Source organism: Triturus cristatus, chromosome 2_1 (assembly GCF_964204655.1).
Source record: "Triturus cristatus chromosome 2_1, aTriCri1.1, whole genome shotgun sequence".
Lineage (NCBI taxonomy): Eukaryota > Metazoa > Chordata > Amphibia > Caudata > Salamandridae > Triturus > Triturus cristatus.
Genome location: NC_140581.1, coordinates 1122945574 through 1122960503, shown reverse-complemented (window position 1 = coordinate 1122960503; position 14930 = coordinate 1122945574). Strand labels below are relative to the sequence as shown.

Below are 14930 nucleotides of genomic sequence, written 5' to 3'. Positions count from 1 at the left end.
GAGTGGGTGTGAAAGCACCCTGTTGGAATAACCAGAAATAATCTGTATATATCCACTCGTGGACAGCCTTGGCTTCCTGTCTGAAGATGTGTAAGGCTCGAACAGAACCCATCCCTTCATACAATCCCATGGGTCATCTCTGCCAAACAAGGGCCTTTTTGGTAGTGGCCTGCCTTGCTTCCCCCACTTACTGCCTCATACAAAAGCACTGTATCTGAGTTCCATTTCACTTATTTTCCTCTCCAACCTGGTTGGGGTTGTAGACCAAGACCGGGGACCTACAACACTATGAGAATATGATTGTCAAAGACTTCATTCAGACTGGTGCTAGCCCGCTTCGACCATTGGTCTACAAGCGTTGGGCCAAGTCTCTCATGAAGGCCTATCCCAGGATGGAACTCACCACAGACAACCATAAATGGATGTTTCTGCATACCAAGCTCATCTCTACTCTGCAAGCAAAGAACACATCAGACTCCTCCATGCTCACATACCAAGCTCTGCCGATGCATCCCACAGACCTCCACTGTCCTCATCACAATGTCTGTCTAAATGTGGTACCCTCCTGGACTGCATGCAGGAACACAGCACTCACAGTCATACACAAACATCATATATGGTCTCCAGATACCACCATACACTTTATTGCGGTAAATGGTTTCCTATAAAACCATGACGGTGATAACTCTACCAGCTGCTCCTCACGTTCAGGCACCCCTCATGCAGCCAGAGTGACCCCAAATGTAAAAGCAGATGGTATACAGATCGGACCACCCCTCTAACGGTGAATCAAAATGTTCCTGCACTTCGAGGTTGATTTAGACCTCAGCCTAAGTGCTTGTTAAGCTGCTGCACTAGCAGAGACCCCAGCTCTGCTGACCATGCAGCGTCTAGAGTTCCGCAACACTGTGGCGGATAATTTTTAATAAAAGTACTCCCATTAACGTGGCAAGAGCATTTTCAGCAGAAATGTGATTGCCGAATTGTTTGCTATGGACGGCCAATCTAACTTTTTTTCTGAAGCAAACTTCCCAATGCTGCAGCTTGTTTCAGAAAACGGAATCCGCAATGTCCCTACGGTGAAAGATATTGATTAGGGGTTATTGAACAACTGGGTGTCTAGCTTTCTATTGGCGAGCTGCAGTAAGTAGGTCAAGAAATGCAAAACAGTTCATCTGTTGCATCAGTGACTGCAAGTACTGAGCTCATAGTATCGTTTAATCTTGAGAAAAGGATTTGTCCGTAAAGTCCGTTGTTTCCCAGCTTCTGGACTTAAAATATAACAAGCATTGGCATAGCCAATAGGTCTCGCCTTTGGGACCTTATAAGTGTTTAGCCATGCAACAATTGCATAACTAAATACTTATAAGGTCCCAAAAGCGAGACCTATTGGCTATGCCAAGCGGCTGTACGGCCGCGAAAGTGATCGCGATCGCGATCAAACATCAAAGTGGCCGTGGGGCAGCGAAAGTGAAAGTAATCGCGGCGTGCGCACCCGCACACATGCACTGTAGCTCTAGGCTGGCCTGGTAGCACTTTTTGGAGCCCTCTCAATAAGTCTCGCCAGACCAGCGCATGCGCTGGGTCAGGCGAGACCTAAAAAGAGCATATTAGATTGCGAGCACACAGACCGATCAGTGAAATCAGGCATTGTTTGTTAGACTGGAAGGGGCAAACAAACTTGAATTTTTTTGGTTTCTTTGTTTCTTTAACGCAATAACTACCAAATGAAATGTACAAGTGTGTGTCCGTCTTACCTTACTGATTACCAGACTTCTATTGGAAGTTTAAGAGGTCAGGGCGGTCAGAAGTTCGTTCTTAACGATGGGGCTCAATTATCCATGTTAGATAAGGTTTACTGGCTAACATCAACAGAACCCGTGACACTGTTTTCTCACAAGAGCTATGTGAATTCACTAAGACCTACTGTAAATAATTAGTGATGGGCTGCAGATTCAATTCTATTCAGAGAGGAGGCAGGTACAAATAATGCTGAATCAGAGTTCATGGATCTAAACATTTCCTTTACCTTGAAGATGGATTTTTAACAAAGCCCGTGTCTACAAAGACAGGACAGAGACATGACGTTTTGATTCCATCCTTCCCCAGACCAGCGAGTTCGTCTGTCAGAGCACGGTGAAACCCAACCGCAGCATGTTTGGAGGAGCTGAAACAGAAACAAACCAAATGAAAGTCAATTAATAGCTTGAAAGGCACTTTCTTCATGCACTTGTCTACTGCCCTCACAAATGATCTGGTTCTGGATTATTGGAAGCTGGCGCAGAGTCACAGGATAAAGGGAAGTTTAGCTTGGAGATGGGAGGCATTCAAAAGAAAAGGGCCAAGCATCCTAATAGACTGTAATCTCTAGGGAGTGCATTGAAGTTTAACGACTGTAAGGAAGTGGGTGTTGGCCAATTATCAGAATTATGTGTGTGGCATGTGATCAGTTATTAGAGGTAATGTATGGCTGTGCCATGTAATGCTTTCAACACAATTGTAAGGACTTTTGAACAATTGCATGCTGCAAAATTTAGCAAATGTGACAGACCGTCAAAGTATTTGTCACAGGTCTTCCAGGTACTAAACTGTGCTCTTCGGAGATGTAAGAAATTAGGTTATTGGTTGAGGGAGGGTGAAAACCCTTCTCAAGCAACAACCACACACCTTGTCAGGGTCAACCATAAAAATTCACTAAATTAAACTGTGCTTAACCGTCTGGTAACTTGGCACAATAGCAGTCTGGCTTACCTTAGAGACACTGTGTTGAGTTAAGTGAAACTAGCAACTAATTGATCAAGGTGTCAACCACAAGTATATATTTGCGCGAAACCAGGACAAAGTCAAAAGTAAACGCTAACTGCGACGGAGCGCGAGAAGGCTACATGAGGTGGATTGGGCCTGGTCTCGGCATACCTTCGGACGTAGAAGAATTTTTGAACAAAATTTCCTGAGAAGGTAAAGTTCAGAGGGGCAAGGCAGCCAACTGTGTATGCGGAGAAGCGGTGAAGATTTCTGACTTTAAAACTTTGTCACTTTTTGGGAAGTTGAAGATCTCCAGCAGGATGAAGCTGCAGGCTGTAGCTGATGATGGAGCAGGGTTTTCGCCAAATAAAACCTGCTTGGATTGAACTCCCTAAGTGTGAAATCATTAATCGTGTGATGTGCAAACTATATGCGAAAAAGGGCTAACATAAGGGAAAGTGAAAACTGCGCAAGAGAAAACTATAATGCTTGAGTAGGCCGCAAATGCTTATGACTAATGGAAAATAAAAAGACTAATGCTGCTTGATTGTTCTATACTAATATGTGTTGGAAAAAACCTTAAGCTGGGATGTGAATGGGCAAATGCAACACGTAGGGTGGGTACGCAATGGTAGAGCATTATAAGTGATCAATAATGAATGTGGTTGTTTTCTGTAGAAATATGTTTTTTTGCTCTGCAGAAAAGGTCCAAGAGTAATTTCAGAAAATAAGTGCAGGTTTAATCTGAGCGAGTATGGGAAGGTGGAAAACTGTTTGTCCTTCACGGGTGCTGTGTGCCTGCCAAAATTTGCGTGGAGAAACAAAATAATCTTTGGAAGCGGAACACTTCCTTAGAGAGCGGCGCAATTGAACAATCGAGGCACAAGAGTTGTTACATGACCGAGATGGAGGAAATGTGTACTATGACAGCAGCTCGAATTTGTATTTCCTCGGCTGGAAGTTGATAAAATGAGTAAAGAGGACAATGGACAGATTTACAGAAGAGTCATGAAGAGAGTGGTGTGACAGTACACCCCCTTCTTTAACCAATAGAATTAAGAGCAAGTATGTATTTTGATACAATGTGGGTTGGTCTTTTTGAGTTTTAGGGTATAATATTAGGTACTCGGTGGGAGTGGTTGAGGTGGCTGATTGTTTTACTTCTTTGCGAGAGGAGAGATCTGCATTGCTGTCTCCTATTTGGGCTGGCTGTTTCCTGTTTGCTAAATCCTGACTTAATCTTTGCTCTGCAGTTCCAGTGAGGAGACTTGCTGCTTTCATGGCCAGAGAGTAGTTTTCCCAAATTCTTGTGGGTTAGTATAATATTCTGAATTTGCATAATCTTTTTGCAAATGTCTTATGACTCTAATCTTTTGTCTCTACGCCTATCCACTCACTCATTGCATTGATGTTGAGATGTACTTCTGTTATTTCAGTTATTGTTTCTTGTGTGGTAATCGATGAGTCGAGCTGTATTGTATTTTGATGAGCAATCACATTATGCAGAAGAAAGTAGCAGGAGCTACTGCAAAGTCAAGCTGACTGGCGATGCTCCTTTGGCGGATCAGCTAGCAGTTAGGTCCTGGTCTTCTGTCGGTATTTCTGGCACTTTTTGGTGAAAATTCTTCTAAGTCTCAACATTTAGAGCTAGGAAGGGGCAGCACCTCTAACATGACTTCCAAGGATCCAGGACTGGAGGGGCACCACTTGGCAGGTTAGGACTCATTTCAGAAGAGGCCATGTTCAATGCTCAAGGTCTCTGGAGCTTGTTATGTCTCTGTAGCTCACACAAACGACCCTCCAAATAGCCCTTGGAGTCACACTGGTAGTCCTGGGTTCAAGCAGCAAGGCAGGCCTCAAGCAGCAGGGCAGTCCTCTGGTAGCAGCAAGGCAGTCCTCTGAGAAACAAGATAGATCTCATGCACCAGGGCAGTCCTTTTTGGTGTCCAAGGCAGCCGTCTGATGTCCTCTGTATGTCAAGGAGTGTACGGAAAAGTTGGTCTGACGGTCCAATATTTGTACCGGGTGACAGCCTTTGAAGTGGGGAAAACTGCTAGGCTACCGCCACATCTGATTTTGGAAAGTTCCTTCCTTCCCCTGCCAAGGCTCTAAGACGTCTAGAGTGACAAATTACTGGTGATATGTTTCTTTGTGTGTTGGAGACAGCCCCTACTGAAGTGCAAGTATGGCAAGGACTTCCTCTGCCCCCAACTATCCTTTCAGGATGGCCCATCCTGTCCATGACTAAGAACTTTTGTCTCACTGTTTGGGAAGAATACAAAAAGTCTAACAGCAGGGTCATGTGAATTGAGGCACTGGCAGCAGGCACCAAACGGTTAGGAAAAGAAAATGCGAACTTTCTAAAAGGGGCCATTTTCAGGATTGTGACTTAAAAATCCGACTTTACCACTGTAGAGGATTTTAAATTACAATTTATTTGAGACCAAACATGACTTTCCTACCTGTTCCCAATTACAAGTTAGCACTTTTTAAAAGTAATAAGGTAACCCAATGTTATTCTATGGGAGAGGTTGGCCTTACAGTAGCGAAAAAGCTAATTTTGAAGTTTTTAACTACCAGGACATGTAAAACTTAAAAACACATGTCCCACTTTTAATATACAATGCACCCTACCTTGTGGGCTGTTTGGGGCCTATCTTAGGGTGAATAAAAGTATTGAAAAGGAAGGTCTAGGCCTGGCAGAAGGTTTATTTTGCCAGGACGCATTAGCAGTTAAGAACTGCACTACAGGCTGCTATGGCAGGCCTGACACATGTTGTAAAATGCTACTTTAGTGGGTAGCACAATAAATGCTGCATGTCCACTAGAAGCATTCACTTTGCAGACCCTGGGTACATGTAGTACCACTTTACTAGAGATTTATAAGTAAATTAAATCTGCTGAACAGGTGGAGGCCAATTTTACCATATAAAAGTACTTTAGCACTGGGTTAGTAGTGGTAAAGAGCATAGAGTCCTAATGCCAACAAAACCAATTTCAGAAAGCAGGAGGGGTGAAGGGAAAACGTTTGTGGGTAACACTGCAGAGAGGGCCAAGTCCAACACGGGTGCAGAGAACTTTTCACAAATTCTAGAAATTATAGAGACACAGGGCTATCATTGGACGTCGCTTTTAATAGTCTGCAGCCCGCTGCATCAGTATTTTTAGAGAAAATGGATGGCAGGTCATGGACATTTTTGTTCATGTCATTGAAAAGAGAAAACTAATCGAAGAGATTCCTGAGGAAGCTGCCTTTTCTAAATACAGCCCAGATTGCTTTGTATGGTTCCTCCTTTAAAACAATAGACTTGGGCCTGTGAATCATGCTCTGTTGATCCTTTCCTTTGATGCATCTTACTGAAGGGCCTTCCCCTCTGGCTGTGGGGATAAGCTGGTGTGGAGTTTGCTTAATGTCAGTGCTGGGAATTTTGAGGAACCATCACGTGTGCAGATAATCTTTAAGAAGTAAATTAGTAAATTTGGGTTAACCATCCTAGCAAAGCTTATACTCCTGAATGTCTCAAAATTTTTCAATTACAAGATAAAGATTGAGATCCTAGAAATCCCCAATACTGTTCTTGCCTTTGTGGCCAAACTTTGGATCACTGGGAGGGGTTGGTGTTCATTCAACCTCTAGTTGTAACAAGTAATATTCCTTCAAGTTTTCTTCCTAGACCTGCACACTCTCCTCTAGAACCCCATTTTCATTCCATTGCAACTCAAGCTTATAGTGACTCCTGAATATTTAAATGTTAATACATTCTTATTGCAGACTCTCAAATCTAAGCAATCACATAACATGCTATCTTCCTTTTCCCTCCTTCCCATCCCCCTGACCCTGCTTCACCTCTGTCAATTTGAAGAATGTCTCACAGGCACGTGACAGCAAATACATATAGATGGGCGACACAACAGAAGGATATAGAGCACTCTCAAACTCCTCAGACATGTCATTACTCTCAGGTTACCAGCAAAATAGTGAAGAAGATTGGCCTTTTTCTTGGTGAGGACCTGTTCAGGCCCTCGGATATCATGAGTTATGTTTTCTACTCCTAGTACATACTAGTGTTTGCCATACTAGCCATGGATATGGTGTGCTTGTGCAGTCCTGCAGAACAAACTCCTTAGTGATCCAGCAACAACTTATTGACAAGGAAAAAATATCCTTGAGTTTTCCCCATTCTACCTTAGAAAACCACTCAGTATCACTCCACTTGGAGAGATTAGAAGTCATGTCCCCATCATTGCTTCTTTTGCAAAAAATACCTCATTCCAATAGGCTTGTATACAATAAAACTTCCATAAAATATGTGGTATCATCCCCGTTTTACTACATAACCTTCAACACAGTCCACATCTTTCCCTGTTGAAAGCATGGAGGCGTTGGAGTGTCACTAGCCATTGTAATAATATTTTAGTTGCTGAGTTTCACCCTGGGCATGTGTAATGCCCTTCTGACGGTATCTCAGTATTCTTTCTACTGAAAAGGACACCCCAATTCCTCCTCCCAAGCTTCCTCAAAGCATTCTTTATGTGTGCCCGCACCCACCAACTACAGTTTATATATCCTAAAGATCAAATGCATGTCCTCTTCTACATTTTGCAAAAGGTTTTCAAAAGGGGTCAGTGATCATGATTACACTGTCTTATTTGTCTCTCCTAGGCTAAAGTCTTGCTTAATATAGGCAAAAAGATTTTACTGTATCCTTGACAAACCACTCTCCATGCTTTGTACACTTCATGTTTTGCCACTTTAGGAATGTCCCTGTGTACAATCTTTGGGTAAACTTGTGGTTTACATCTAGATATACCCAAAATGCTGGAAATTGTAATAACAGTTGGTTAAATGTAAAAATGAGTAATACAAATAATACAAACTTTGAGAAAATTTGGGGATTGAATGCAACAGTGTGAAGGATAGCGGAAAGATGGCCAGGCCACACTGCATTGCCCTGTGTTATTGCAAAGTGCATTATATATGGAGGCCTTTATGAAGTGTTAAGCCATGGCACCTCCAACTGAGGCCTTCCTGCCAGGGTATGCTTGATATAGCACTACTGTCATTCTGTTTCTCTCTTGAACCACTCATGTAGGTGGCAAAGTAGTGTGCTGACTGAAAATATAATGGCAGGTTCAGGATACCCAAGCTCACTAGCCAGTTCAGCTGAAAGCCTATAATTAGCATGGACCCTATACCTTTCTACCCCCTCCAATAAAATCAGAGAACATCCTTTGGTACTGGATAGGTACTTTCTGCTCAACAATGACAGGCAAGGCCTGGAATAAGAACAGCAATATGGGTGTCCTAACCCAGACAATGACTGTTTATACCAATTCTGAAGTTCTGCCCCCATTACTATGATCACTGGTGGGAAGTTCACACTATACAGTCACTGAGTAGTTGCTGTAAACTGTATATCCAAATATCTAATGGAGAATTAGCAGCATTTGATCAGCAAAATAGCTAAGAGTATGACAGGGCCTCTCATGATGATTTTGGATCGCATTCTCTCGCCTTTAAGGCATCTTTAAGAAAGGCCCAACCAATCCTATCAAATACCTTTTCAGCATCTAATAGCAGGAGTACTGCCCTTTTTTTCTCTTGTTGGCAATATTCATCAAGTGTATGACCTTCTTGGTGTTGTCCCTGACTTGTCTCTTGTCTATAAATCTTTTTCGATCTGGATCTATTAGTTGGTGCGCCAAGTTAGCTAGGCATGTCGCCAATATGTTTGTAATAACCTTGCTCTTGGTATTGACCTGGGAGACGCTGCGATGTGAGATGCAGAGGTCTGCATCCTTACCTGGTTTCAGGATAAATGACACGCGAGCCTCTGACAAAGGATGTGCCACTGCTGCGTCTAGGCAATGATGTTAAACAGTTTGGTAGGTATCACAACAGGTCCTAATGTATTGTCATATTCCCCAACCGGTACTTCGAACTCAGAATAATCTAGTCTGCTATAGAGGTTAATACTATCTACAGCATCACACTCAATGTTGTTGAGAACATGCCTTTGACCTGCTCATCATATGTAAGGCTTACATTTTGAATAACCTAACTTCTGTGTAACTGATTCGTATTGACCTTTCTCATGTGCAGGACCCAAGTTTACAAATAATGGGGCCGGTTTATCAAACTTTCACACAACACAATGCAGCAAGACACCTTGCTGCACTGCGTGAAAGAGAGAGGGCAGGAATGCACCATATTTAACATTATATGGTGCATTCCTGTCCTCTCCTTGCACTGGCACACAATGTGCTGTCTTGCGCCAATGCAGGCACCCTAGCGCTGTGGTGCAAGGGTGCCTGTGTTGTAGGCAGGATTGTTTTTGTGCAGGAAGGGGCACCTTGCTGCACAAAAACAATCCCCAGAGGCATTTTCCTCTTTCTAAGGTTGCTGCAGAAAGCAGCACACTTATTTCTCTGTGTGTCCCCTCCCCTGGGAAGGCATAGCATTTTGACCCATTCCCAGGTTTACCAGTATTGGTAAATCTAGCCATACACCAAAATCCATGGGTGGATGTGTGGGAACACCTCCGCTCCAACCATGAAACGCCATCCCAGGACAGAGAAACGCAAGGCAGCGACTTACACTGCCTTTCATTATTCCAGATTTATGAAGCAATGAAGGGCCACGCAGGGTGGCCTTGTGTTGCTTGGTAAATCTGTTTTAGGGATTGTTTTGCCCTTGCAACACCCTTCGTGACACAATGGCAACACAATCCCTTGATAAATCTGGCCCAAAATGTTTTTAAAAAACATATTGGACGTTCAAAGCTCTCTAACTATTCCACAGCTAAACTATGAACACCTGCCCCCTTGACATACTCTAACAATGTATCAACATTTATCTCCTCTTTGGTATACAGCCCCTGATAGTATTGTCTGAATATAATTCTTATCCCAGTTCCATATTATTCATTTTCCTGTTTCATCTTGGATTATTGTAATAAAGGACTGGGCTTGCTTCCTTTATAATTTAGCTGCAACCATTCGCCTCATTCTATTTGGCCTCATAATATTTTTGCTTGACCTTAGCCTTGGTATATTCTGCCTTCTTCAGTTCCATTAAGTGGAGTGGCTTTTAAGTGCTAATATTTTGTGGCATATTCTCTGTGACTGTTTCAAGTTTAATGTATTTGTTTAGTTAATTAAAACCATTGCAACACAATTATTTGCAACTGCAAAGCAATTAATTCCTAATCATTACATTTTGTTCCCTAAAACCAACTTGACTGTGTCAATATGTGATGCTGCTCTGGGACAATACGTTCCCTCAGAATATCATCCAGGATCGCCATCTCTTATTTTCTTTTAATCTATTAAACTTATCCTCTGGATCACTGCCTTGCTGGAGTTACACCTATACGCAGGCAACTCCCTGCTGTGTATTAAGTTGTATATAATTTTTAATCTGTAGAGCAAACTCTTTTTTGACTATTGTGTTTTAACAAGAAAATCATTAACACGCCTATTCAATCTTTATCAATCAATCAATCAGGGAATTGTGAAGCGCGATACTCACCCATGAGGGTCTCACGGCGCTAGAAGGGGGGGGGGGGGGGGTCTGATGTTGATCGGGAGCTCGTTCCAGGTCTTTGCTGTGATGTAGGAGAAGGCTCTTCCACCTGTTTTGCCTCTGCAGATGCGTGAGGTTTCCACGAAGGCGAGGTCGGCGGATCAGAGGTTTCTCCTGGGTATGTGGAAGGCGATTCTTCTGTTGGGATATTGGGGTCTGATGTTGTGGAGGCATTTGTATGTGTGGGTGAGTATCTTGAAAGTTACTCTCTTCTCAATGGGGAGTCAGTGGAGGTCTCGCAGGTGTGGGTGATGCGTTCGTGTCGGGGGGCACCGACGACAAGTATGCCTGCGGTGTTCTGTATGGTCTGTAGCTTGCACAGCAGGGATTTGTTGATCCCGGCGTAGAGGGCATTTCCATAGTTTAATCTGCTGGTTATGAGTGCATGGGTGACTGCCTTTCTTGATTTGGGGGGAGGGGATCCATTTGAAGGTCTTGCGAATGATGCGGAGGGTGTTGAAGAAGGTGGATGCGACGCCGTTGATCTGTGGGGTCATGGGAAAGGCGGAGTCGAGTATGACGCTGAGGTTCTGGGCATGGTTCATGGATGTGGGAGGGCTGCCGAGGGCGGTGGGCCACAAGGTGTTGTCCCATGCAGAAGGGAAGGGTTCGAGGACGAGGACTTCTGTCTTTTCCGAGTTGAGCTTTAGGCAGCTGCAGCTCATCAACGTTGCACGTCCTTCATTCCTTCCTGGAAGCTGAGTCTGGAGGTGAGGGGTTCAGGTTTCTTACCCCATGCTCAGATATTCTCAGACTAATGTGAAGTATTTGTGCATAAGGTTTATGGTTTCCAGAGTAATGAGAAAAATCGATCTCTCCATGGTGTAGTGTTCTTGCCTCTATCAGACCTAGCTTGGACAGTCATTTATTTCCTTCCACTGATAGGATTACTGTGCCCCATACCATAAACCGAATTTATCCTAACCTCCATCTAACACTGAGTTCTAGTCAGGTCCTATGGTAGGAAGCATCTCACTGCATCTTGGAGCACTTTCTGCTATGGTTGTTGAAGACATTCTTCCTGGCTTGATATGGGGCACACACCGTGGCTAAAGAAAACAATGCATTCCCCAAGGAGGCCATTAGGCAATAACTACCCCCTTCTTGTCTGAAACAGAATCTCGCATGGAGAACCTGACATCTTGTGCTATCAGTATACCAATTCCTTTCGCTTCAGTTGTATCTGGGGCAAAGAACTGGAAGGTAAATGCCTGTGACATAGGTCACCAGGTATCTCGTGTCATCATGTGTGTAGGAAACAGATATAACCCAAAGCTCGCTTTCAGGCCTGGAGTATGGCTATTCTTTTATTTGGGGCATTTAACGCATTGTAAAATAATAGAAATGCATGTCAGATACCTTGATTGATTGATTGATTGATATCATCTACCTGCAGTTTTGTTCTGTATCCTTATTCTGACACCTTATCATAATTTCCTTTTTGCAGCCTCCGGGACCACCATGAATGAGTGTGCTAGGTCTGCTCTTCTCTCAACATCATATGGTTTATCAAGTAGATTCAGAAATGTCTTTCCTTTAGATAATGATGAATGGAGTTGGCCTAGCTGATTTTCCATATAAATATCAAGTAGAAGGGCTAATCTACCTGTATGCAGTTACATTTGTCCTGAGGAAGTCAGTCTTAAGGAGAAAGGTTCTCCTCTTTTGTAAAGTTACCACAGAGAGATCATGAAAATCCTATGGCCTTCAAAAGAGCAGTCTTCCTTTCCTCCCCCTCAGCTTCCATTATATTCCATTCGCATTTTGAAATGGCGGACCCTTGTCAAAATATTAAAAGTTGCATTTCCCATCATATAAGAGTTTGAGGTTCAGTGTGTTCTATCTTATTCTACCGGTTCAGAGTCACTAGACCCTAGAACTGCTCTAAGAGGTCTCTGGGCATTATCCTGGTTAATATTATTTTGTCTAAAAGGATCTTCCAAGTCTTCAAACTTTCTTTGGAGGTTGATGATTTGTTTCTGCAAATCGATGACCTCTTCTGTAAGGAATTCCTGCTCTTCAGCTCTGTTTGTACAATTTTCCTCCAATGAGAACACCTCTCTCTTCTAACGAGCTGATGTCCTTTTTGACTTCCTTGGGTTCTTGCCTCAGTTCAGTTCTCAATGAGGAGAAGTCACCATGGAGTCCACTAAGCAGTTCTTAAACTGTTTCTTCCGTTGGTACCGTTTGCTTAGGTTAGACAGCAGTGTCTCTATGGAAGAATCGGTGAGCTTGCCCTTCCAATTTGTCTTTTTCTTCTACGAAAAGAATTTCACCAGCATGCCTTTTATTGAGTGCTCCCTCTTTCTCTTTTCTGTTGCCATGCTTTATGAACGAGCTACACTTCAACCTGGTGTTGTATCTGTCTTAGCAGGGTTAGGAATTACATGATACTGTTCTCTTTAACAAGGCAATCTCCCCACTCAAAAGATTGGTCCTTTCAAATGTAAAGTGTCTTTTGTGTTATGTTTCAGACCCTACTGCCTCAACAAGTTGTTTCAGCTCTTTGGCCACTTCAAATATGGGCTCATATTACAGACATGGTTCTTGCAGCGCAATGGTTTTACCTCCTGCTTCTGCGTGTCCCCTGCTTAACTCTGGCATATCATGACCTCTGAGATAATGAGACCCAGTAGATATCTGTCCGCTCATTACTAAAGTACTTCTGTGACCATATTGCAATGCTCATCATGCAGGATTGCAATTGTCAGACACTTCTAAGTGTGAACATCTCTTTCCAAGCCGCCTGGCGCTTCCACATTGTAAGCTCACGTATTACTGGTGGATAGGTGTCTACCCAGTGGACTTTACCAAGTTACCCCATGCCTCTCCCAAGGTTATTTCATTCATGCTCATACATCTCCCTGCCTTCATGTCAAGTTGCAACATCCGAATTCTGTACTTTCCTTGATTCCAGGATCTTTGCCCACATCTCCTTGACTCCTCATCTCTGTGATGGTCTGATCAGGTCCCGGGGTCCATCACTCTACTCTGCAAGGACATTCTCAACCATCTGGGGCTCTTTTCTCTGTCAATTATGTTAAGGATTTCCTCACGAAGAGCCCTGTTTTAGGTTGCAAGAAAGCCTCACAGCAGTTCTACACCAGTGGCTCCATCTGCCGTCTTTTAGCTGCTGCACTGGGCCTGATTAGCAAAATGTAAGTGCACAGAGGAAGGATTACTATCCTTAACTTCTCATCTACGTACCTCGAATATACATATATATTACCACGGTACATATATGTGAAATTAGGTATATAAAATATATAAAAACTTACCTTTCAATGTTTTGTCCCTCTATGTAGCAGTAATAATATTCTGCCCTGTTGATATTCAGAATTCAACATTTCCAGCTGTTGGACCTGGCTCTCTTTGAGGGTCACCCCTAAATGTGTTTTATCTTAACCCCTCCTGTGTTGCTTTTTGTAAGCATTAGTCCTCTGTGCACTTTACCACTGCTACCATTGCTAAAGTGCTTGTGTGTGTTGTATTTAAATGCATCCTCTCCACCGTTCCGAGTCCTGGCTGCTCAGCCAGTTTGTGAGGTCATGTAGAAAGTTGAGAGTGTTTGCACTGGATTGAGTGTCAGTTGAAAATATAGGCTGAGAGGCAAAGGATGCTGCTCCTGGTGGGGCTTAGCTATCTACTTACCATTTGTAACTACGATCTAATAAACCTTCTTCTTATAAACTACACTAAGGCCACTGGACTTCCTTTACAGCAGTGCTCTCTCCCTAAAACATGGTAAAATTTGCCTGCACCTGATTGGCACCTTTCATTTACTTGTAAGCCCATAGTATATGGTACTAAATGCACCCAAATCCATTAACTTAAATGCTACTAGTGGGACTGCAGCACTCATTGTGCCATCCACTACAGTAGCACTTTAAAACATGTCTCAGGCCTGCCACTATAGCCTGCAGTACAACTTTAAACTGCCATTGTGACCTGGAAAAATAAACCTTTTGTCAAGCCTAAACCTTCCTTTTTATTACATATGAGTCACCCCGATGATAGGCCCTAAAAGCTCATAGGGTAGGGTGCACAGTATTTATGTACATGTGTACTTATGTTTTACATGTCCTGGTAGTGAAATACTCCTAAATCCGTTGTTCTCTACTGTAAGGCATATTTCTCCCATTGACTAACACATGGGTTACCTTATTATATGTAATAAGTGCTAACTGTGGTTTGGGAGCAAACAGTGATATGCTGCTTGGGCTCGAAATGTATTGTGATTTAAAAGTCTCTTTAATGGTAAAGTCAAGTTTTAAGTCACAGATCTGAAAATGCCACTTTTAGGAAGTTGAAAGAACAAATGATAGATGGAATTCTGACCAAATCAAACATTCACCCCCAGTCACAGTCCATATATTTTTTGCTTGCCAAATCTGTTTGGACCAAGCTATATGCAAATCAGTCTTGACTGTGCTCGCTATGCCACTGGAATCAAGCTAGCCTGGCTGATTAGGGGTGATAACCTGAAACCTGTCCCGGGATGCTTGTTTCTGGTCTGGGGAGGACCTGGTCTGGCAGTTCGGGCCGGACTGTCCTCATGGAGAGCAGGGTCAAGACTGATTTACATATGGCTGGGTCCAAA

At 43.1% G+C, this 14930-nt stretch overlaps 1 protein-coding gene across 1 annotated transcript in view; it reads right to left on the bottom strand.

The window, feature by feature from the left end:
* Nucleotides 1-14930, bottom strand: part of LOC146866453 (17-beta-hydroxysteroid dehydrogenase 13-like) — a 294735-nt gene that overhangs the window by 45066 nt on the left and 234739 nt on the right. The window contains exon 5 of the mRNA XM_085636530.1: nucleotides 2030-2167. Coding sequence (XP_085492656.1) covers nucleotides 2030-2167 — 138 coding nt within the window. The remainder of the gene's footprint in view (nucleotides 1-2029; nucleotides 2168-14930) is intronic.